The sequence below is a fragment of the Oncorhynchus masou genome, chromosome 29 (genome assembly GCF_036934945.1).
Source record: "Oncorhynchus masou masou isolate Uvic2021 chromosome 29, UVic_Omas_1.1, whole genome shotgun sequence".
Lineage (NCBI taxonomy): Eukaryota > Metazoa > Chordata > Actinopteri > Salmoniformes > Salmonidae > Oncorhynchus > Oncorhynchus masou.
Window position 1 is genome coordinate 24,882,834 of NC_088240.1, and position 23,003 is coordinate 24,905,836.

The 23,003-nt window shown below is 44.6% G+C and overlaps 2 protein-coding genes and 1 non-coding gene across 4 annotated transcripts in view; 2 read left to right on the forward strand and 1 right to left on the reverse strand.

Moving 5' to 3' along the window:
- Positions 1 to 261: 261 nt before the first annotated feature.
- LOC135519243 (large ribosomal subunit protein eL31-like) lies at positions 262 to 12,203 on the forward strand. Of its 2 annotated transcripts, none has more exons than XM_064944363.1 (5): positions 262 to 366; positions 8,783 to 8,889; positions 10,842 to 10,967; positions 11,701 to 11,813; positions 12,136 to 12,203. In XM_064944363.1, exons 2-5 carry the CDS (start codon positions 8,783 to 8,785, stop codon positions 12,165 to 12,167), a joined length of 378 nt encoding a protein of 125 aa, XP_064800435.1. In that variant the 5' UTR covers positions 262 to 366; the 3' UTR covers positions 12,168 to 12,203. The 2 variants fall into 2 exon arrangements, with proteins under 2 accessions (XP_064800435.1, XP_064800434.1); XM_064944362.1 differs by lacking the exon at positions 262 to 366 and adding an exon at positions 2,763 to 2,829.
- On the forward strand, positions 11,179 to 11,313 carry LOC135521437 (small nucleolar RNA SNORA5). The gene has a single exon (XR_010452572.1). It is a non-coding gene; the product is annotated as a small nucleolar RNA SNORA5 (small nucleolar RNA).
- A 6,485-nt stretch (positions 12,204 to 18,688) lies between the features above and the next one.
- Positions 18,689 to 23,003, reverse strand: part of LOC135519245 (TBC1 domain family member 8-like) — a 28,331-nt gene continuing 24,016 nt past the window's right edge. Inside the window, exons 12-20 of the mRNA XM_064944364.1 lie at positions 22,658 to 22,943; positions 22,390 to 22,531; positions 22,194 to 22,292; positions 22,033 to 22,101; positions 21,649 to 21,895; positions 21,050 to 21,115; positions 20,776 to 20,862; positions 20,577 to 20,677; positions 18,689 to 20,472 (exon numbers count right to left, since the gene is read on the reverse strand). Coding sequence (XP_064800436.1) covers positions 20,008 to 20,472; positions 20,577 to 20,677; positions 20,776 to 20,862; positions 21,050 to 21,115; positions 21,649 to 21,895; positions 22,033 to 22,101; positions 22,194 to 22,292; positions 22,390 to 22,531; positions 22,658 to 22,943 — 1,562 coding nt within the window. The 3' untranslated portion in view covers positions 18,689 to 20,007. The remainder of the gene's footprint in view (positions 20,473 to 20,576; positions 20,678 to 20,775; positions 20,863 to 21,049; positions 21,116 to 21,648; positions 21,896 to 22,032; positions 22,102 to 22,193; positions 22,293 to 22,389; positions 22,532 to 22,657; positions 22,944 to 23,003) is intronic.

Sequence of the window (23,003 nt, forward strand, 5' to 3'; positions counted from 1 at the left end):
TAACACCGTGCATTACGGGAGATGTAGTAAAGAAGATTATGTGTTTATTTCTGCTTGCTCTGGTATTCTCGTGGACACAACAAACATTTTCTACAAATTACAGATAACACATTACTTAAAAATGTGGTGTAATTGATGTATTGTTTTGGAAAAGCACTGCAAAAAAATAATTTCGTGTCAGAGACGGAAGAGGAAGCGAGACATCCCACTCGCTGTTTTATTTCTGGTTCATATACAAATCGATAAACAAAGCAGACCAGACCCAGTTTCTATCGCATTGGTTTCTATGGGAGAGCCACCGTCAAGTAGACCGGAACTGACCATGTTTTAAACGGCCTGAACAAAGAGAGAGGAAGAGGCGTCCATGTGAGGGAAGCCTTTTTTTGTATGGAGGTCTATGAGAGAGTGTCGAATTACTTGAGGCAGATTTGTCCGACTATACGTTTTGTAATGCTTAGACTGTTACAAATGTACTGATAAGTGGATGCATGCATGTGGCATTCTGTCAACTTTGAGAAAAACGACTTAGTGCCTGTTGTGCGCACGCGTATTATTGGTTTGAATGGTCCTACCTGATCTTCCCTGCTTTCAATCATTGAAAATCAAATCAAATGTATTTGTCACATACACATGGTTAGCAGATGTTAATGCGAGTGTAGCGAAATGCTTGTGCTTCTAGTTCCGACAATGCAGTAATAACCAACGAGTAATCTAACCTAACAATTCCAAAACTACTACCTTATACACACAAGTGTGAAGGGATAAAGAATATGTACATAAAGATATGAATGAGTGATGGTGCAGAACGGCATAAGCAAGATGCAGTAGATGGTATCGAGTACAGTATATACATATGAGATGAGTAATGTAGGGTATGTAAACAAAGTGGCATAGTTTAGTGGCAATTTGATACATGTATTACATAAAGATGCAGTAGATGATCTAGAGTACAGTATATACATATGAGATGAGTAATGTAGGGTATGTAAACATTATATTAAGTAGCATTATTTAAAGTGGCTAGTGATATATTTGACATCAGTTTCCATCAATTCCCATTATTAAAGTGGCTGGAGTTGAGTCAGTGTGTTGGCCCAGCCACTCAATGTTAGTGGTGGCTGTTTAACAGTCTGATGGCCTTGAGATAGAAGCTGTTTTTCAGTCTCTCGGTCCCTGCTTTAATGCACCTGTACTGACCTCGCCTTCTGGATGATAGCGGGGTGAACAGGCAGTGGCTCGGGTGGTTGTTGTCCTTGATGATCTTTATGGCCTTCCTGTGACATCGGATGGTGTAGGTGTCCTGGAGGGCAGGTAGTTTGCCCCCGGTGATGCGTTGTGCAGACCTCACTACCCTCTGGAGAGCCTTAACGGTTGTGGGTGGAGCATTTGCCGTACCAGGCGGTGATACAGCCCGACAGGATGCTCTCGATTGTGCATCTGTAGAAGTTTGTGAGTGCTTTTGGTGACAAGCTGAATTTCTTCAGCCTCCTGAGGTTGAAGAGGCGCTGCTGCGCCTTCTTCACCATGCTGTCTGTGTGGGTGGACCAATTCAGTGTGTACGTGATGTGTATTGAGGACATGTATTAACGGTTGTATTTACATTGTTAGAGCGGTCACTCCCCTATCTTGTCAATATAATAGATATTATTTGCCTGAGTAAACTCATAGAGGAAGAGGAACCGAGAGGCCCAACTCGGCGGAAAATCTGTTGCCCTCCAGTAGGTGGCGTTTTTTGTTGCCCCGATCAAGCAAGGAGTTTTTGTATGGATGTTAATGAGTGTCGAATTTGGTCACCGAACAAAATAAATGGCTTATTTGCTGCGTGGGTTTTAGAAGTAGAAGTAGTGAAATCCTTGCAAGTTTGAGAAAAAAGACTTTATATCGTAGTCAGTCTTGAGATGGCTATACATATTCATGTCTGAGGCTAGTAGCATAACGTCTCTTTCCATTAAATACAGGCGGTTGACGTCAACAACCCTCATCGAATATTCAAGAAAGGATTACAATAATGAGATGTATCCTCTGTGTACAACATAAAACATCAAATAATGCATGCAGAGCAGAATTAGGCCGATACCCGCTAATTATCAAAATCCAGAAAATAATTGTTAAATTATACAACCACACAAAGGGAAGCAATTCCCAAACCTTCCATTACAAAGCCATCACCCACAGAGAAATGAACCTGGAGAAGAGCCCACTAAGCAAACTGGTCCTGGGGCTCTGTTCACAAACACAAACAGACCCCACAGAGCCCCAGGACAGCAACACAATTCGACCCAACCAAATCATGAGAAAACAAAAAGATAATTCCTTGACACATTGGAAAGAATTTACAAAAAACTGAGCAAACTAGAATGCTATTTGGCCCTAAACGGAGAGTACTCAGTGGCAGCATACCTGACCACTGTGACTGACCCAAAATTAAGGACATCTTTGACTATGTACAGACTCAGTGAGTATAGCCTTGCTACACAATTGTAAATACAACCTATATTTATGTTTATTCATTTTCCCTTTTGTACATTAACTATTTGTACATCATTACAACACTGTATATATATATATACATTTGAAACGTCTTTATTATTTTGTAAGTGTAATGTTTACTGTTAATTTTGTATTGTTTATTTCACTAAGTGTTTATCTATTTATCTTGCTTTGGCAATGTAAACATATGTTTCCCATACCAATAAAGTCCTTAAATTGAAATTGTATCCACCAATATTTCTTTCGTGCGTTAAGAACGACCCGGATGTGAACCATTTTCCGTTGCCTTTTAGTACCCACAAGTCTTTGCAACTTCCTTTCCGACATTTCTCGGGTAGAGTGAGTACTGTTTTGCTAAATGCGTGTTATTTATCTAACGTCATCCTTACTGTGTGTTAATATAGTCCAATGTTTTAAGTACGTAATTGCAAGAGGAGACACTGAACTCCCTAAACGATTAAATTGTGGTTGAATATTCCCAATTATCAATTGTGCGTTTTTAAATGGAAACGTGTAACGTTAGTCACTAAGCCGTCTCTGCTAACCGCACGTCTACAACCAGTAGTCAGCTAAGCGGAACTATTGTGTCAAATGTCTCGGTTGTAAAGCGTATTAGTCCTTTATTTAGGTCTGTCTGTTTGGGATCCCCAATTTATGTGTCATTGTTACTGATGTAAAGTTAGTCAGAAACCAATTGCTGTAGCTCGCTAGTTAAACTAGCAATCCAGATCTATACCAGTGTCATTAGCTAGCCGGCTGTATTGCCTGGCGTCAGCAGCCAGATGTATGCCAAATGATGTATACATTGTTTATGCCCCACAAACATGTATCTAGATGGCGAAAGTTAATGGTATTGTAAACCCACAAAATGTATTTTTTACAACGTTCTAATTTATCACTAATGAAACTTCGTGTGATTGTTTACGTTCATGTCAATGAAAGCAGGCTTTAAGTGGAACTGAGCCTTCTAACTATTTTGCCGATATAAAACAGATAATCATACCATTCAACTATCAAATTAACAGTTTGTTACAAAACCAACTTTATAAGAGGTTTTAAATAGATTATATCTGACTTAACATTTCATGACGTCACGTACACGAAGGCATTGTTTGTTGAATAGACTTATGCAGTTCAACTCATGATTAATATAATTCGCCAATACATTTATTGGTGGATCAAAGAAATATCGGGTTGTAAATCACAGATGGCCTGAAATTGTTTGCTGCTTCCATTCGGGATGCACTGTTTCAGTTTCAATTAGTCTTATTTTGGACTAGAAAGAATGTAAACTAAGGCTGTTATTGTCAATACAATCAAACTAGCAGGGCAATAATCACATCTGCCAAATGAATTTGTATTTGTCACATGCGCCCGAATACAACCGGTGTAGACCTTACAGTGAAATGCTTACTTAACAAGTCAACAATGTAGTTTGAAGAGGGGGGGGTAGGTGCAAATAGTATGGGTAGCCCTTTGATTGGGCTAGAGTATCTATTTATCAAGCTAAAATCAGAGCCTAACATTCGCTAGCTGCTAGGGGGATGTCATGTCATTGGAGGAGTGGGTGAGTGAGTGACTTTTCCCCTCATTTTTCGGTGGCAGGTGTAATCTAGCAAGAACTTGAACGACTGTTGTACAGTTTGCATAGCTCTTGCGTTCACAAATTCACTCTGGCTAATTACTCCGATTTCAGATCACTCTCCGAGTGTGCCAGAGCTAGGCTGGACAATAGAACGAGTCAACGTTCACCCATGGCTGAAAAGAACGTTGGCTAAATTGGAGCGCTGGCCCATGGCAAATGAATGGAATCGAACGTTAGCAGAGCCGCTTTTGACTGGAGTGATGCTTAAAATTTCATTTTGCCGAAATGGAACAAAAAATACCTATCTTTTTACTTTTACCACAATCTGTTCGTCTGACGAAACTGGGAAAAAACTACTCGTATTTCTGGTTTAGTGCTCGATGACAAACGAGCTCGCTACCCAGACTTAAATAATTACAAAGAGGAGATTCTCCTGATTTAAAATGGTGCCCGACTTGAAAAAATCTAAATATACACATTGAGATATTTGGTGAAATAGACAGACATGTCTATATTTCCCCTATAGGAATCAATGGGACGACCTCAAGATTTGTAAAAAAAAATATATATATATATAAATTTAACTAGGCATGTCAGTTAATAAGAACAATTTCTTATTTACAATGACGGCCTAGGAACAGTGCCTAGTTAACTGCCTTGTTCAGGGGCCGATCGACAGATTTCTTTTTGTTTACATTTTAACTATAAATGACGTGAGCAGGTCTCATTGCCAAGAATAGTGAAGCAGGCATTGAGACATAGACAAAATTAGCTGGGAATAGAACATTCGGAAGGCAAGTTGGTGCCACGGTGCTCAATAGAACTAAAATTAGGCCTGCTTTTTCGTGATTACTTCTAAATGACGGCAAGCAGCTGGGAAATATGGTCATATTATGAAACTGGGCTCCACAGCGGATGCAATGAACTAGGTTTTTTATATATAAAAAAGCGTTGTTAAAAATGTACTGTGTCCAGTCTACCAGAGCGTAGAATAACTGATGAATTTACTGAAGGCACAACATCGGCTGAATATGACTGGTGTCGGTAAACGTGGGCAAAACATTTTTATAGTTAGTCATGAATGCTCTGGATAACATGTAAACAGACTAGCTAACCAGCTCTGCTAGGGCGAGTAAGATGGTCAGTGCGGTGTTCTCAAATTTAATTTGTGCCTGGGAGTAGCAAGCTAGCCAACTTGATTAATTTAGCTTGGGTGCTGGTTTGTAGGCAAGCTGCAGAATGATTTATTTATTTTACCTTTAACTAGGCAAGTCAGTTAGGTTGTCAGGATGTAGTGTATTTTTAGGGCCAACTCGCTTAAAGTTTGAGAGGTTTTGTCTAATGTTCGTTTGTTGGGTTTTAGCTCATCTTGCTCTGGCTAGCATTAGTTGTTGATCTTGTTGATGTGCACAACTGATGGAGAGAGAGCATACCTTTTCATGGTTGTTTGATAAATAAGACTAAAGTTCCCATATATAAGAGGACAGACATATTTGCAGAAATCCATTCAGGTGTATTTTTTGGCGAATGCGTTCTAATGACCTAAAGTCACACTGTTGTAACGGCTGGTAAACACACAGTCTAGTTCAAAGTGAATGGTGTACAAAAGGCCTACTGTATCTCTGGTTGTCCATGTTGAACCACTCTGCGTAGACTCTGGCCCTCGACTAGAGTTTATTTAAATTTTTATTTTATTTACAATGGTCTATATGAACAGATTTTAATAAGATTTAATGTTGCTAAAATGTTAGTTCCATTTTAAGCTCAGTGTTGACTTGGTAGGGGGCCACTCTCCTTAACTTTATTTTTATTTATTTTTTATTTAACCAGGTAGGCTAGTTGAGAACAAGTTCTCATTTACAACTGCGACCTGGCCAAGATAAAGCATAGCAGTGTGAACAGACAACACAGAGTTACACATGGAGTAAACAATTAACAAGTCAATAACACAGTAGAAAAAAAGGGGAGTCTATATACAATGTGTGCAAAAGGCATGAGGAGGTAGGCGAATAATTACAATATTGCAGATTAACACTGGATTGATAAATGATCATGTACAGTTAGAGATATTGGTGTGCAAAAGAGCAGAAAAGTAAATAAATAAAAACTGGGGGGATGAGGTAGGTGAAAATGGGTGGGCTATTTACCAATAGATTATGTACAGCTGCAGCAATTGGTTAGCTGCTCAGATAGCTGATGTTTGAAGTTGGTGAGGGAGATAAAGGTCTCCAACTTCAGCGATTTTTGCAATTCGTTCCAGTCACAGGCAGCGGAGTACTGTAACGAAAGGCGGCCGAATGAGGTGTTGGCTTTGGGGATGATCAGTGAGATACACCTGCTGGAGCGCGTGCTACGGATGGGTGTTGCCATCGTGACCAGTGAACTGAGATAAGGCGGAGCTTTACCTAGCATGGCCTTGTAGACGACCTGGAGCCATTGGGTCTTGCGACGAATATGTAGCGAGGGCCAGCCGACTAGAGCATACAAGTCGCAGTGGTGGGTAGTATAAGGTGCTTTAGTGACAAAACGGATGGCACTGTGATAAACTGCATCCAGTTTGCTGAGAAGAGTGTTGGAAGCAAATTTGTAGATGACATCGCCGAAGTCGAGGATCGGTAGGATAGTCAGTTTTACTAGGGTAAGCTTGGCAGCGTGAGTGAAGGAGGCTTTGTTACGGAATAGAAAGCCGACATTTGATTTTCGATTGGAGATGTTTGATATGGGTCTGGAAGGAGAGTTTGCAGTCTAGCCAGACACCTAGGTACTTATAGGTGTCCACATATTCAAGGTCGGAACCATCCAGTGTTAGTCGGGCATGCAGGTGCAGGCAGCAATCGGTTGAAAAGCATGCATTTGGTTTTACTAGCGTTTAAGAGCAGTTGGAGGCCACGGAAGGAGTGTTGTATGGCATTGAAGCTCGTTTGGAGGTTAGATAGCACAGTGTCCAGTGACGGGCCGAAAGTATATAGAATGGTGTCGTCTGCGTAGAGGTGAATCAGGGAATCGCCCGCAGCAAGAGCAACATCATTGATATATACAGAGAAAAGAGTCGGCCCGAGAATTGAACCCTGTGGCACCCCCATAGAGACTACCAGAGGACCGGACAGCATGCCCTCCGATTTGACACACTGAACTCTGTCTGCAAAGTAATTGGTGAACCAGGCAAGGCAGTCATCCGAAAAACCGAGGCTACTGAGTCTGCCGATGAGAATATGGTGATTGACAGAGTCGAAAGCCTTGGCAAGGTCGATGAAGACGGCTGCAAAGTACTGTCTTTTATCGATGGCGGTTATGATGTCGTTTAGTACCTTGAGTGTGGCTGAGGTGCACCCGTGACCGGCTCGGAAACCAGATTGCATAGCGGAGAAGGTACGGTGGGATTCGAGATGGTCAGTGACCTGTTTGTTGACTTGCCTTTCGAAGACCTTAGATAGGCAAGGCAGAATGGATATAGGTCTGTAACAGTTTGGGTCCAGGGTGTCTCCCCCTTTGAAGAGGGGGATGACTGCGGCAGCTTTCCAATCCTTGGGGATCTCAGACGATATGAAAGAGAGGTTGAACAGGCTGGTAATAGGGGTTGCGACAATGGCGGCGGATAGTTTCAGAAATAGAGGGTCCAGATTGTCAAGCCCAGCTGATTTATACGGGTCCAGGTTTTGCAGCTCTTTCAGAACATCTGCTATCTGGATTTGGGTAAAGGAGAGCCTGGAGAGGCTTGGGCGAGGAGCTGCGGGGGGGCCGGAGCTGTTGGTCGAGGTTGGAGTAGCCAGGCGGAAGGCATGGCCAGCCGTTGAGAAATGCTTGTTGAAGTTTTCAATAATCATGGATTTGTCGGTGGTGACCGTGTTCCCTAGCCTCAGTGCAGTGGGCAGCTGGGAGGAGGTGCTCTTGTTCTCCATGGACTTCACAGTGTCCCAGAACTTTTTGGAGTTGGAGCTACAGGATACAAACTTCTGCCTGAAGAAGCTGGCCTTAGCTTTCCTGACTGACTGCGTGTATTGGTTCCGGACTTCCCTGAACAGTTGCATATCGCGGGGACTGTTCGATGCTATTGCAGTCCGCCACAGGATGTTTTTGTGCTGGTCGAGGGCAGTCAGGTCTGGAGTGAACCAAGGGCTGTATCTGTTCTTAGTTCTGCATTTTTTGAACGGAGCATGCTTATCTAAAATGGTGAGGAAGTTACTCTTAAAGAATGACCAGGCATCCTCAACTGACGGGATGAGGTCAATGTCCTTCCAGGGTACCCGGGCCAGGTCAATTAGAAAGGCCTGCTCACAGAAGTGTTTTAGGGAGCGTTTGACAGTGATGAGGGGTGGTCGTTTGACTGCGGCACCGTAGCGGATACAGGCAATGAGGCAGTGGTCGCTGAGATCCTGATTGAAGACAGCGGAGGTGTATTTGGAGGGCCAGCTGGTCAGGATGACGTCTGAGGGTGCCCTTGCTTACAGAGTTAGGGTTGTACCTGGTGGGTTCCTTGATGATTTGTGTGAGATTGAGGGCATCTAGCTTAGATTGTAGGACTGCCGGGGTGTTAAGCATATCCCAGTTTAGGTCACCTAACAGAACAAACTCTGAAGCTAGATGGGGGGCAATCAATTCACAAATGGTGTCCAACTGAATAAACAGTGGACACTTGAGGAATGCATGTCTTGTCTCTGGTTATGAGCAAAAGCTTAGTCAAATGTTTTATGTGATGTCTTTTCTTAGATGGCGCCAAACAAGAAGGGCGGTGAGAAAAAGAAGGGGCGTTCTGCCATCAACGAGGTTGTGACCAGGGAGTACACCGTCAACATCCACAAGCGCATACATGGCGTGTGAGTACACTGTCTGGGGGCATGGCACTGAGTCTGTTGCTATAGAGTTATGGATGTGTGCTATCTACACACGGTTTCAAATCAAATTTATTTATATAGCCCTTTGTACATCAGCTGATATCTCAGTGCTGTACAGAAACCCAGCCTAAAACCCAAAACAGCAAGCAATGCAGGTGTAGAAGCACGGTGGCTAGGAAAAACTCCCTAGAAAGGCCAAAACCTAGGAAGAAACCTAGAGGGGAATCAGGCTATGAGGGGTGGCCAGTCCTCTTCTGGCTGTGCTGGGTGGAGATTATAACAGAACATGGCCAAGATGTTCATAAATTACCAGCATGGTCAAATAATAATAATCACAGTAATTGTCGGGTGCAGCAAGTCAGCACCTCAGGAGTAAATGTCAGTTGGTTTTTCATAGCCGATCATTAAGAGTATCTCTACCGCTCCTGCTCTCTCTCTAGAGAGTTGAAAACAGCAGGTGTGGGACAGGTAGCACGTCCGGTGAACAGGCAGGCAGAACAGTTGAAACTGGAGCAGCAACACGGCCAGGTGGACTGGGGACAGCAAGGAGTCATCATGCCAGGTAGTCCTGAGGCATGATCCTAGGGCTCAGGTCCTCCTCCGAGAGAGAATTAGAGAGAGCATACTTAAATTCACACAGGACACCAGATAAGACAGGAGAAGTACTCCAGATATAACAAACTGACCCTAGCCCCCTGACACAAACTACTGCAGAATAAATACTGGAGGCTGAGACAGGAGGGGTCAGGAGACACTGTGGCCCCATCTGATGATACCCTTGGACGGCCAAACAGGAAGGATATAACCCCACCCACTTTGCCAAAGCACAGCCACCACCACTAGAGGGATATCTTCAACCACCAACTTACCATCCTGAGACACGGCCGAGTATAGCCCGCAAAGATCTCCGCCACGGCACAACCCAAGGGGTGGGGCGCCAACCCAGACAGGAAGATCACGTCAGTGACTGAACCCACTCAAGTGGCGCATCCTTCCTAGGGACGGCATGGAAGAGCACCAGTAAGCCAGTGACTCAGCCCTTGTAATAGGGTTAGAGGCAGGGAGTCCCAGTAGAGAGAGTGGAACCGGCCAAGCAGAGACAGCAAGGGCGGTTCGTTGCTCCAGAGCCTTTCCATTCACCGTCACACTCCTGGGCCAGACTACACTCAATCATATGACCCACTGAAGAGATGAGTCTTCAGTAAAGACTTAAAGGTTGAGACCTAGTCTGCATATCTCACATGTGTAGGCAGACCATTCCATAAAAATGGAGCTCTATAGGAGAAAGCCTTGCCTCCAGCTGTTTGCTAAGACATTCTAGGGACAATTAGGAAGCCTGCGTCTTGTGACCGTAGCGTACGTGTAGGTATGTACGGCAGGACCAAATCAGAAAGATAGGTAGGAGCAAGCCCATGTAATCCTTTGTAGGTTAGCAGTAAAACCTTGAAATCAGCCCTTTCCTTTGAAGGAACTATTCTGTTTGTATGCTTGCAAGATGTCTTTGTTACTTTGATGGCTGGTCTAAGGATATTTGGTGGGCTATCCCACTGAAGTGGATGAAAGGGAATGGTGGAGGTAAAATTATCAGAGGCAGTTGACACTTGATTTTGTACATGCTGAATGTTGGAAGTGTGCTGTTGCTTATGGGAAAGAATGTGAGGTGCCAGTGTGACTGGGCTTAGGCTACGTTGTGACTATTTTTCTTTCCAATGTCGTCATAGGTGGATAAACAGCTGGTGCTGTGTAGTGTTGTCCATTGCTGGATGCTTATTTTGGAACGGCAATAAGGGTCCTTTTCACACGGGCTTCCGTTGTTATATTTCTTAGAAAAATAGACATTGCTTGCTCTGACAAATTGCTTGCTCTGATTTTTATCAACCTCTTTGATAATCCTGTGCATGTAATTAACGTTGCTTCTTGCTCTATCCTGTCAGGTCCTTCAAGAGGAGGGCACCTCGTGCTCTCAAGGAGATCCGCAAGTTTGCCATGAAGGAGATGGGAACCCCTGATGTACGCATCGACACTCGCCTGAACAAGGCTGTATGGACCAAGGGTGTGAAGTAAGCAAACACTTGTGTTTATTGCGACAGAGGCCGTAACCTTTTCTGTACCAGTGACCAGCAGGCTATGAGCTTATATAGATTGACTGATATATTTCAAAACTGATAACTTAACTGTCATCTTAGCAAATCTGAGTGACACTGAGTTGAGGGTACACTATACTACTTAACCATAGTATGAACTGGACTATATTGAATTCCACATTTCCTGTGCAGCCTTGTCAAATTCAGTGCTTCCTCTGCAATGGACTGCACTGGCCAAAATGGCTGCCATAGTGAAACTAGTTCATGGGCCTCGCATTCATTTTCCGTGAATGTTGGGGATACATTTGTGCTAATGACAATTGATAGGTGATTTCAGTGATGCACATTGTCTGTCCAGTACGCCTAATTGAATTGAAAGTTGAAAATCAGATTCTCTCCCAGTCTCTCTTTCATCTCTATTTTTCCCTCTCCCCCCATCCCTCTCTCAGCAGAAAAAAAACACTCACCCCTGTCCTATCTGCCTCATGCAGTGTTGTTCTGATATCACGGGGTAGAGGCTAGTTAGCCCGGGCGGATATCTACTTTGACCGAGCCAGCATCAGTGCTGGCTTGAGAGTGAAGTAATATCCTGTTATGCTTGGCGATGGGTGTAGAGTTGGCGCAATTAATACAAGTTGAGGCGTGTAAAGTTTTCCACAATGCCATACACATTTCTCCATGTTAACTGATATTTTGTATGTTATTTCAGGAATGTCCCATACCGTATGCGTGTGCGCCTGTCAAGGAAACGCAATGAAGACGAGGACTCTCCCAACAAACTATACACCCTCGTCACATACGTTCCTGTCACAACATACAAAGGTAAGTCCAACATTTGTTTGGCTGTGTGCTGTGCTCACTGCTGAATAGTATCCACAGGTGTACTTGCATTCCTGAGTTTGGTGATCTGGCGTATATGAGATTAGCAATACTTGTATGTCACCCACTGGGTGCAAAATACCCCCGTGGATGACCTTAATGAACAAATTGTGGCAGGCTTATTTTCAGATCAGCTGCATGCAAATGGTAATACAAAGTGGAGGACCTGTAAATGCTCCAACCAAAGCTCAGAGCTAGTCCTGTGCTGTTCCTCAATTGTCTGTTGAAGATGTCACTGATTCTGATTGTTTTCTTTTCTCTACAGGTCTGCAGACGGTCAATGTGGATGAGAACTAATTATTCACTGGTGTTGAAATAAATGTATAAAAGAAACTACAGTCTTGGATATGATTTTCAATCTGAGTTTATGCACTCACTAGTTTGGATTATTGGTGGCGCAATTGCATTAAATTATATTTATTTTAAAAAATCTAGAGCAAGTGTCTGATTAGTGTAAGGATATAAAAACATGTTTTTTTACCTTTTTATTTAACTAGGCATGTCAGTTAAGATCAAATTCTTATTTTCAATGACGGCCTTCCCCGACCAAACCCTAACCCGGACGATGCTGGGCCAATTGTGCGCTGCCCTATGGGACTCCCAATCACGGCCGGTTGTCATACAGCCTGGAATAAAACCAGGGTCTGTCGTGATGCCTCTAGCACTGAGATGCAGTACCTTAGGCCACTCTGGAGCCGCATGTTTACTTCACCTGCATTGCATGTGCTTTTGAGGGTCTTCAATCTCCTTGGTGAATCAGTCTATGCCAGGTATTCCCAAACTGGGGTATGGGGGTACGCCAAATAAAAATGAGATTTAACATAAATAATTACTGACATTTAATCCTAGTAAAAATACCTTGTTAGGTCAGTTATGATCACCACTTTATTTTAAGAATGTGAAATGTCAGAATAATAGAGTGATTTATTTCAGCTTGTATTTCTTTCATCACATTCCCAGTGGGTTAGAAGTTTACATACACTCAATTAGTATTTGGTAGCATTGCCTTTAAATTGTTTAACTTGGGTCAAACATTTCGGGCAGCCTTCCGCAAGCTTCCCGCAATAAGTTTGGTGAATTGTGGCCCATTCCTCCTGACAGCTGGTGTAACTGAGTCAGGTGTGTAGGCCTCCTTGCTCGCACACACTTTTTCAGTTCTGCCCACAAATTTTCTATAGGATTGAGGTCAGGGCTTTGTGATGGCCACTCCAATACCTTGACAAGCAACACAACAGCCACCACATTGAAGCAGAGTTACCCATGCAGAGCAAGGGGAACAACCACTCCAAGGCTCAGAGCGAGTGAAGTTTGAAACGCTATTAGAGCCAGCCATTTCACTTCAGTCACACCAGCCTCCTCTCTGGAGTTCGGGAGTTGATAGGTTTGAAGTCAAAAACAGCGCAATGCTTGAGGCACAATGAAGAGCTGCTGGCAAAACTCACGAAAGTGCTGTTTGAATGAATGCTTACACGCCTGCTTCTGGATACCACCGCTCAGTCAGATGCTTGTATGCTCAGTCAGATTATATGTAACACAGGACACGCTTAATAATATCTAGTAATATCATCAACCATGTGTAGTTAACTAGTGATTATTATTGATTGTTTTTTACAAGATAAATTTAATGCTAGCTAGCAACTTACCTTGGCTTACTGCATTTGTGTAACAGGCAGTCTCCTTGTGGAGTGCAACGAGAGAGGCAGGTCGTTAATTGCTTTGGACTAGTTAACTGTAAGTTTGCAAGATTGGATCCCCTGAGCTGACAAGGTGAAAATCTGTCTTTCTGCTCCTGAACGAGGCAGTTAACCCACCGTTCCTAGGCCGTCATTGAAAGTAAGAATGTGTTAACTGACTTACCTAGTTAAATATTCAATAAAGGTGTAAAAAATAAACATACCGATTTCCGATTGTTATGAAAACTTGAAATCTGCCCTAATTAATCGGCCAATCTGATTAATCGGTCGACCTCTAAACTCTGGGTCATTATCCATTTGGAAGACTCATTTGCGACCAAGCTTTAACTTCCTGACTGATGTCTTGAGATGTTGCTTCAATATATCCACATAATTTTCCATCCTTTACATTTAAGTCATTTAGCAGACGCTCTTATCCAGAGCGACTTACAAATTGGTGAATTCACCTTCTGACATCCAGTGGAACAGCCACTTTACAATAGTGCATCTAAATCATTTAAGGGGGGGGGTGAGAAGGATTACTTATCCTATCCTAGGTATTCCTTGAAGAGGTGGGGTTTCAGGTGTCTCCGGAAGGTGGTGACTGACTCTGCTGTCCTGGCGTCGTGAGGGAGTTTGTTCCACCATTGGGGGGCCAGAGCAGCGAACAGTTTTGACTGGGCTGAGCGGGAACTGTACTTCCTCAGTGGTAGGGAGGCGAGCAGGCCAGAGGTGGATGAACGCAGTGCCCTTGTTTGGGTGTAGGGCCTGATCAGAGCCTGGAGGTACTGCGGTGCCGTTCCCCTCACAGCTCCGTAGGCAAGCACCATGGTCTTGTAGCGGATGCGAGCTTCAACTGGAAGCCAGTGGAGAGAGCGGAGGAGCGGGGTGATGTGAGAGAACTTGGGTAGGTTGAACACCAGACGGGCTGCGGCGTTCTGGATGAGTTGTAGGGGTTTAATGGCACAGGCAGGGAGCCCAGCCAACAGCGAGTTGCAGTAATCCAGACGGGAGATGACAAGTGCCTGGATTAGGACCTGCGCCGCTTCCTGTGTGAGGCAGGGTCGTACTCTGCGGATGTTGTAGAGCATGAACCTACAGGAACGGGCCACCGCCATGATGTTGGTTGAGAACGACAGGGTGTTGTCCAGGATCACGCCAAGGTTCTTAGCGCTCTGGGAGGAGGACACAATGGAGTTGTCAACCGTGATGGCGAGATCATGGAACGGGCAGTCCTTCCCCGGGAGGAAGAGCAGCTCCGTCTTGCCGAGGTTCAGCTTGAGGTGGTGATCCGTCATCCACACTGATATGTCTGCCAGACATGCAGAGATGCGATTCGCCACCTGGTCATCATAAGGGGGAATTAAGAAGATTAATTGTGTGTCGTCTGCATAGCAATGATAGGAGAGACCATGTGAGGTTATGACAGAGCCAAGTGACTTGGTGTATAGCGAGAATAGGAGAGGGCCTAGAACAGAGCCCTGGGGGACACCAGTGGTGAGAGCGCGTGGTGAGGAGACAGATTCTCGCCACGCCACCTGGTAGGAGCGACCTGTCAGGTAGGACGCAATCCTAGCGTGGGCCGCGCCGGAGATGCCCAACTCGGAGAGGGTGGAGAGGAGGATCTGATGGTTCACAGTATCGAAGGCAGCCGATAGGTCTAGAAGGATGAGAGCAGAGGAGAGAGAGTTAGCTTTAGCAGTGCGGAGCGCCTCCGTGATACAGAGAAGAGCAGTCTCAGTTGAATGACTAGTCTTGAAACCTGACTGATTTGGATCAAGAAGGTCATTCTGAGAGAGATAGCGGGAGAGCTGGCCAAGGACGGCACGTTCAAGAGTTTTGGAGAGAAAAGAAAGAAGGGATACTGGTCTGTAGTTGTTGACATCGGAGGGATCGAGTGTAGGTTTTTTCAGAAGGGGTGCAACTCTCGCTCTCTTGAAGACGGAAGGGACGTAGCCAGCGGTCAGGGATGAGTTGATGAGCGAGGTGAGGTAAGGGAGAAGGTCTCCGGAAATGGTCTGGAGAAGAGAGGAGGGGATAGGGTCAAGTGGGCAGGTTGTTGGGCGGCCGGCCGTCACAAGAAGCGAGATTTCATCTGGAGAGAGAGGGGAGAAAGAGGTCAGAGCACAGGGTAGGGCAGTGTGAGCAGAACCAGCGGTGTCGTTTGACTTAGCAAACGAGGATCGGATGTCGTCGACCTTCTTTTCAAAATGGTTGACGAAGTCATCTGCAGAGAGGGAGGAGGGGGGGAGGGGGAGGAGGATTCAGGAGGGAGGAGAAGGTGGCAAAGAGCTTCCTAGGGTTAGAGGCAGATGCTTGGAATTTAGAGTGGTAGAAAGTGGCTTTAGCAGCAGAGACAGAGGAGGAAAATGTAGAGAGGAGGGAGTGAAAGGATGCCAGGTCCGCAGGAGGCGAGTTTTCCTCCATTTCCGCTCGGCTGCCCGGAGCTCTGTTCTGTGAGCTCGCAATGAGTCGTCGAGCCACGGAGCGGGAGGGGAGGACCGAGCCGGCCTGGAGGATAGGGGACATAGAGAGTCAAAGGATGCAGAAAGGGAAGAGAGGAGGGTTGAGGAGGAAGAATCAGGAGATAGGTTGGAGAAGGTATGAGCAGAGGGAAGAGATGATAGGATGGAAGAGGAGAGAGTAGCGGGGGAGAGAGAGCGAAGGTTGGGACGGCGCGATACCATCCGAGTAGGGGCAGTGTGGGAAGTGTTGGATGAGAGCGAGAGGGAAAAGGATACAAGGTAGTGGTCGGAGACTTGGAGGGGAGTTGCAATGAGGTTAGTGGAAGAACAGCATCTAGTAAAGATGAGGTCGAGCGTATTGCCTGCCTTGTGAGTAGGGGGGGAAGGTGAGAGGGTGAGGTCAAAAGAGGAGAGGAGTGGAAAGAAGGAGGCAGAGAGGAATGAGTCAAAGGTAGACGTGGGGAGGTTAAAGTCGCCCAGGACTGTGAGAGGTGAGCCGTCCTCAGGAAAGTAGCTTATCAAGGCATCAAGCTCATTGATGAACTCTCAGAGGGAACCTGGAGGGCGATAAATGATAAGGATGTTAAGCTTGAAAGGGCTGGCAACTGTGACAGCATGGAATTCAAAGGAGGCGATAGACAGATGGGTAAGGGGAGAAAGAGAGAATGACCACTTGGGAGAGATGAGGATCCCGGTGCCACCACCCCGCTGACCAGAAGCTCTCGGGGTGTGCGAGAACACGTGGGCGGACGAAGAGAGAGCAGTAGGAGTAGCAGTGTTATCTGTGGTGATCCATGTTTCCGTCAGTGCCAAGAAGTCGAGGGACTGGAGGGAGGCATAGGCTGAGATGAACTCTGCCTTGTTGGCCGCAGATCGGCAGTTCCAGAGGCTACCGGAGACCTGGAACTCCACGTGGGTCGTGCGCGCTGGGACCACCAGATTAGGGTGGCCGCGGCCACGCGGTGTGGAGCGTTTGTATGGTCTGTGCAGAGAGGAGAGAACAGGGATAGATAGACACATAGTTGACAGGCTACAGAAGAGGCTACGCTAATGCAAAGGAGATTGGAATGACAAGTGGACTACACGTCTCGAATGTTCAGAAAGTTAAGCTTACGTAGCAAGAATCTTATTGACTAAAATGATTGAAATGATACAGTACTGCTGGAGTAGGCTAGCTGGCAGTGGCTGCGTTGTTGACCCTGTAGGCTAGCTGGCAGTGGCTGCGATGTTGACACTACACTAATCAAGTCGTTCAGTCGAGTGTAATAGTTTCTAATATCCTCATGAAGCCATCTACTTTGTGAAGTGCACCAGTCCCTCCTGCAGTAAAGCACCCCCACAACATGATGCTGCCACCCTGTGCTTCACAGTTGGGATGGTGTTCTTTGGCTTGCAAACATCCCCCCTTTTCCTCCAAACATAATGATGGTCATTATGGCCAAACAGTTCTATTTATGTTTCATCAGACCAGAAGACATTTCTCCAAAAAGTATGATATTTTGTCCCCGTGTGCAGTTGCAAACTATAGTCTAGCTTTTTATGGCAGTTTTTGAGCAGTGGCTTCTTCCTTGCTGAGCGGCCTTTCAGGTTATGTCGATATAGGACTCGTTTTACTGTGGATATAGATACTTTTGTACCTGTTTCCTCCAGCATCTTCACAAGGGCCTTTGCTGCTGTTCTGAGATTGATTTGCACTTTTCACACCAAAGTACGTTCATCTTTAGGCGACAGAACGAGTCTCCTTCCTGAGCTGTATGACAGCTGCGTGGTCCCACGGTGTTTATACTTGCGTACTATTGTTTGTATAGATGAACGTGGTACCTTCAGGTGTTTGGAAATTGCTCACAAGGATGAACCAGACTTTTGTAGGTCTACAATTTTTTTCTGGGGTCTTGGCTGATTTTTTGGTATTTATTTTTCCATGATGTCAAGCAAAGAGGCATTGAGTTTCAAGGTAGGCCTTGAAATACATCCACAGGTACACCTCCAATATATTCAAATGATGTCAACTAGCCTATCAGAAGCTTCTAAAGCCATGACGTCATTTTCTGGAATTTTCCAAGCTGTTTAAAGGCACAGTCAACTTTGTGTATGTAAACTTCTGACCCACTGGAATTGTGATACAGTGAATTATAAGTGAAATAATCTGTAAACAATTGTTGGAAAACTTACTTGTGTCATGCACAAAGTAGATGTCCTAACCGACTTGCCAAAACTATAGTTTGTTAACAAGACATTTGTGTTATTTAATTAGTTTTTGATTTATACTGCTTTAACTGACATTTTATGTTTTTATATAAAATCCAAACTGGAATCTTTCCTCAAAAAAAAGGTTGTAAAAGTTAGACATTTTGTTAGACATGCTAGACATTTATAGAATAAATCATACCTAGTTTGATGATTCTGTCATAATCAGGGGAAAACGTTATTGATTTATATAGCTTTAAATGGCATTTTATAGATGTTATGTTTTTCCATAAAATCAAAACTGGAATCTTTCCTCAAAACAAATGTTGTAAAAGTATGCTAGACATTTAAAGAATAAATCATACCTTGTCTGTTGAATGGCCCAATGTGTGAATATAAAAGCAAATTTACCTCAGTGAATGTTTGAAGGGATAAAGGACTATAAAAAGTTTGGGAACCACTGGTCTATGCAATACATCGAATAAGACAAAGATGCAACAATGTTTTTAATGATTTACAAACAAACCATGTCCGATATTTTGCAGCAGACACGTTAAAGAAGTGATAAATGGCCTGATTTGTGATAATGCACATCAAGTAAACTTGTGAGTGTGCACTACGAATAACATCAAGGTGCATCTGTAGTCAATTAGAAGGCATCAGACTGGTTCTGGAATAACCAAAACCTCAATTTAACACCACCACTGATTTGAAATGGAAAAATCAAGTTCTCTATATAGAAGACTTATTCAACTAAATCTGAGGCACAGCAGTTCTGTTTGTTTAGTATCAACTGATTTTAAGAAAGTGTGTAGGACTTTAGTCTATAACATAATACTGGTCACTTCGACTTAAGGCTTGAATGAAGAAATATGCTTGGTAGAATAATAAGGCTCAAACAGTTTTAGAACACCTAAAATAAGACTTCTTAAAGAACAAAATCATTCAATCAATACAGGATAAACACAATTGATTAATGCACTGCATTGTTGAGGAGCAAGCACAAGTATTTCGCTGCACCTTGTATACTTGCTGTAAACTGTGACTAATGTGATTTGACAAAATATATGGGTGCACATTTTTAATGTGTCGCACATAAAAGCAAGATTCCAATGTCCATTATATTGTATGACAAACATTTGGCAGTTAATAGTTCTTGACTCCTTGGGCTACATATAAAAAAAGGAAAATGAAAAAGCTTGCCAAAATGATACACTGCAGGTGTACACGCATAACATATTTGGGCAGAAAAGAACACTTGTCTGCTCTACTTGATTGGACAATATGGCAAACAAGTATATCACCAACCAGGCAGCCAATGTTAAATCAAGTAAAATGTCACTAAAACTGGGCACATTTGAGTTTGTTCCCATTTCATAGACCGAAAAAGCAACGAAAAATAACCCTTTTCATGGTGCTATGTGTAGTGCATGGTGTGTGACTTTCTCACAGTAGTATATATGATTATGACTGATGCATCATGTAGTCTCTTGATTATCATGCATGTCTTGGTTTTGGTTAACCTTTTTTCAAACAGTTGTTGATCCCAAAAGACAAGGCCACCTTTCTTCACGGCTACATCAGGAGAGGAAGACCTACACATCTACATTACTTCTCCTTTGTGCTCGACCAACGACTCAATATAGGCACATACGGACTCTTGGTACCCACTCATCCTTTTAAGACGGAGGACACAGACAACACTTATTGGGGACAAAGGTGCCTGGACAGCTAGATAAGAAACTAGATTGGAAGCCCAGTATTGGGTCACACTGTGGTTCTCACATCGAGGTTCTGTTGGTCATGTTGAAATCAGCTGGTCCCTTGCTGGAGCATAAGCAGACCAGCCCTTTCATGGTACTGTTTCACTTTTGCCTCAGCCACCTTTGCTGACAGGTCCATCGGTTTCTCAAAGAAGTTGACGAGCTGCTGTTCTGTGAGGAGAGAAGCCAGGATCTGATCGTAGCTGACCGCCCACTCGCTCTGACTCTCAGACCCTGAACTCTTGCTGGTCCCCTCCTTTCTCTCTCCTTCTTCTTCTTCGGTGCTGAAGACGGGATGGTCTTCTTGACTCCCCTCCCTGTGATCATCCTCTACCTCGTCCCCGGCCCCACCCTCGCTGCTGACCTCTGACCCTGAGCAGCGTCTGCGGTGCCCGACCTCGCCGATCTGCAGCACCAGGCTGGTCACTGTAGCGATAGCCTGAAAGAGCTCATTCTCGTCTGGGTTGCCATGGAACATGCTGTAGAGAGTCTTACAGAACTGGATGAACTCCCTCTGTAGCGAACAATAATACAAGTTTATTGTGACTTACTTAGTACCTTTCAATGACTCTTTGTTTAATAGATCCCTGATTTAATTCATTTTTTTATTGTATGTACCTGGTTCATTGGAGGTACAGGTTGCTCCACATCCTTCTCCTTCTCTTTAGCCAGGTCTTTCAACATCTGTTTCAACTGTTTCTGAAAGTCTCTCATCTCCCCTTCAACATGAACACACACATCAGGAGCTCCATCAACATGATAATCTAAACAGACCTGCGCTGTAAATGTGAATCTGGAACAGTGTGTGAATACTTACCATTGGGCAGCTCTACATGGAGGGGTCTGGTAGTGGACAGCTGAGGGCTCTTCAGTGGAGATGGGTCATCCTCACTCTCAGTCAGAGCTACAGGAAACAGTCCCATTATGAAGAATGTTCATCTCTAGTTAATTCATCAATCAAATATATTTTATAAGGTCCTTTTTACATCAGCAGTTATCACAAAGTGCACATGTTATTTAAAGATAATAGCATGTCCAACTAAAGTACATGAAAGAGAAGCACAACACCACAGGAAGGCTATGTGACCCACCTGGAGGTATGTGCAAACGATACAGTAGTCTGACCTTTTCGTTCAGTTCCTCAAAGTATAGCGTATCTGAAACGGAGAGACACACACACAGAAATGTCATTGGCCTTAAATCACAATGTGTGTCAATAAATGAAAGGTTAGTGCTTATACTGTCAGTAAATTCTAGGTTAGTGTTTATTCTGAATGATAGAGGGCCACAGAGGGAGCCCTTCAGATGTGTGAGTTTAAGAGGTGAATTTACATCATCTTGATCTTCCTCAACTTCAGTGGTTCTCACTGTACTGTACACAACATCTACTCCTAAAAGCCTTGGCTGGATATTGATTCCCATAAAAGCTTTGTGGGCTGAATTCCAGATGCCCATAAAAGCATAGTGGGCAGGTTTCCAATGTTCATGACTTATATGCCTTACAAGGGAATTTGAATGTGAGATAGCCTGGTGTTTGTTTTCTTGGTTTTTGTATATACTCGCAGGCACAGTCACGCACACAAACTCATATTACACACAGTCTCTCTTCAGGCACTCACTTACTCTCCCTCCCTTTAGACACACACCCTCCCTCTCTTTCTCTTTCACACACAAACACTCGCTCACATACCCAGCCACCCAGCGAACTCTCTGAAGGTGATGAGTGAGTCTCTGTCCTGGTCCAGTAGTGTGAAGGTCCGGTGGGCCACGGTGTCAGTATGAAAGCCACAAAGCCAGGGAACCAGCAGCATGTACAGGCTCTTAAACTGGACCCGGTCCACTCTGTACTGCTCCACATAGGGCCGGCCTGGGTCATGGTGCTGGAGGGCCAATGTGGTGCCCCCATCGCCCCAGTACAGGTTGATGAAGTGCTCTGTCTATAAGACAAACAGAAACAGAAGTGTTGTTGTACAGTTGGACTATAAGCAGAGGATGTTATTATTGTGTTCTGGCAATGCCTTTCTTAGTGGTCCTGGGGAGATAAATGAAGGTGTATTGAATTGAACTGAAATACCTTGAAGAGGTCGTAGACATCAGCCAGGTTTTCAGGGGAGAGAGAGACATCTGGGGTCACCACCCTGAGCTAAATACACAGAGAGGGAGGGGCAAGGTCAGAGAAGTTTGGAGAGGAAAAGCATAAGGTTTGTGACTGTTTATGTGAAATGAGAGAACCACCGCATTCTCCTTGGTGGTGTCCTCGTGTGCTTGGAGAACCTGGATCCGGTGTCTGCATCGCAACTTCTCTATTTGTTTCACCGTCAGGTCTCCAAATTTCTGACAAGACAGAACACACAACGAGAACAAAGATCAGCTCCACACTGTCACTACAACCCTCTGGTGGTGTGGAGGGAGAATTGCAGTGCCGTCTTACCTCATAGGAGTCAGCGATGAGGTCAGTGATCAGGGTGTGTTGTTTAACAGGCAGTCTGCTCTCCTCCTCCCCACTCTGAGACGAGAGAGGGTGAGGGGTAGGGGGAGATGGATCCTCATCGTACTTCACCTGGTCCAGAAAACTGCAGACAGAGCCAAGAGTGAAAATAAAAGGCATGATTCACTATTAACATCCCACACATCAGGGTTGGACAATCTTGTCTACAGAGTGCCTGTGTGTGCAGGCTTTTGTTTCCGTCAAGCATTACCCAGTGAGGATCATGAGTGCCTGGCTGTCGTCTGCACTAGCACACAGTGCCGTAGCGTTAGCATCCAGCACAGCTAGCCCCAGCTGGAAGATGGCTTTGATGCCGTGAAAGAAGAAGCAGTCTACCACACAGACAGCGCTGCGGAAGGGAAGCACGCTGAGGAAGAGGGTGAGAAACCAGGACAGGGAGATGGAAGAGAGGGGGGAGAGGTCGGGAATGTGCTCGGCCAGCTCGGGAAGACGATCCCGGATCAGCTCTTCAAACACTGACTGGTCCACCTGAGCCCCTGCAAACACAAGTGGAAATCTACAATATTATAGATAAACACACACATAGAAGTATAAAA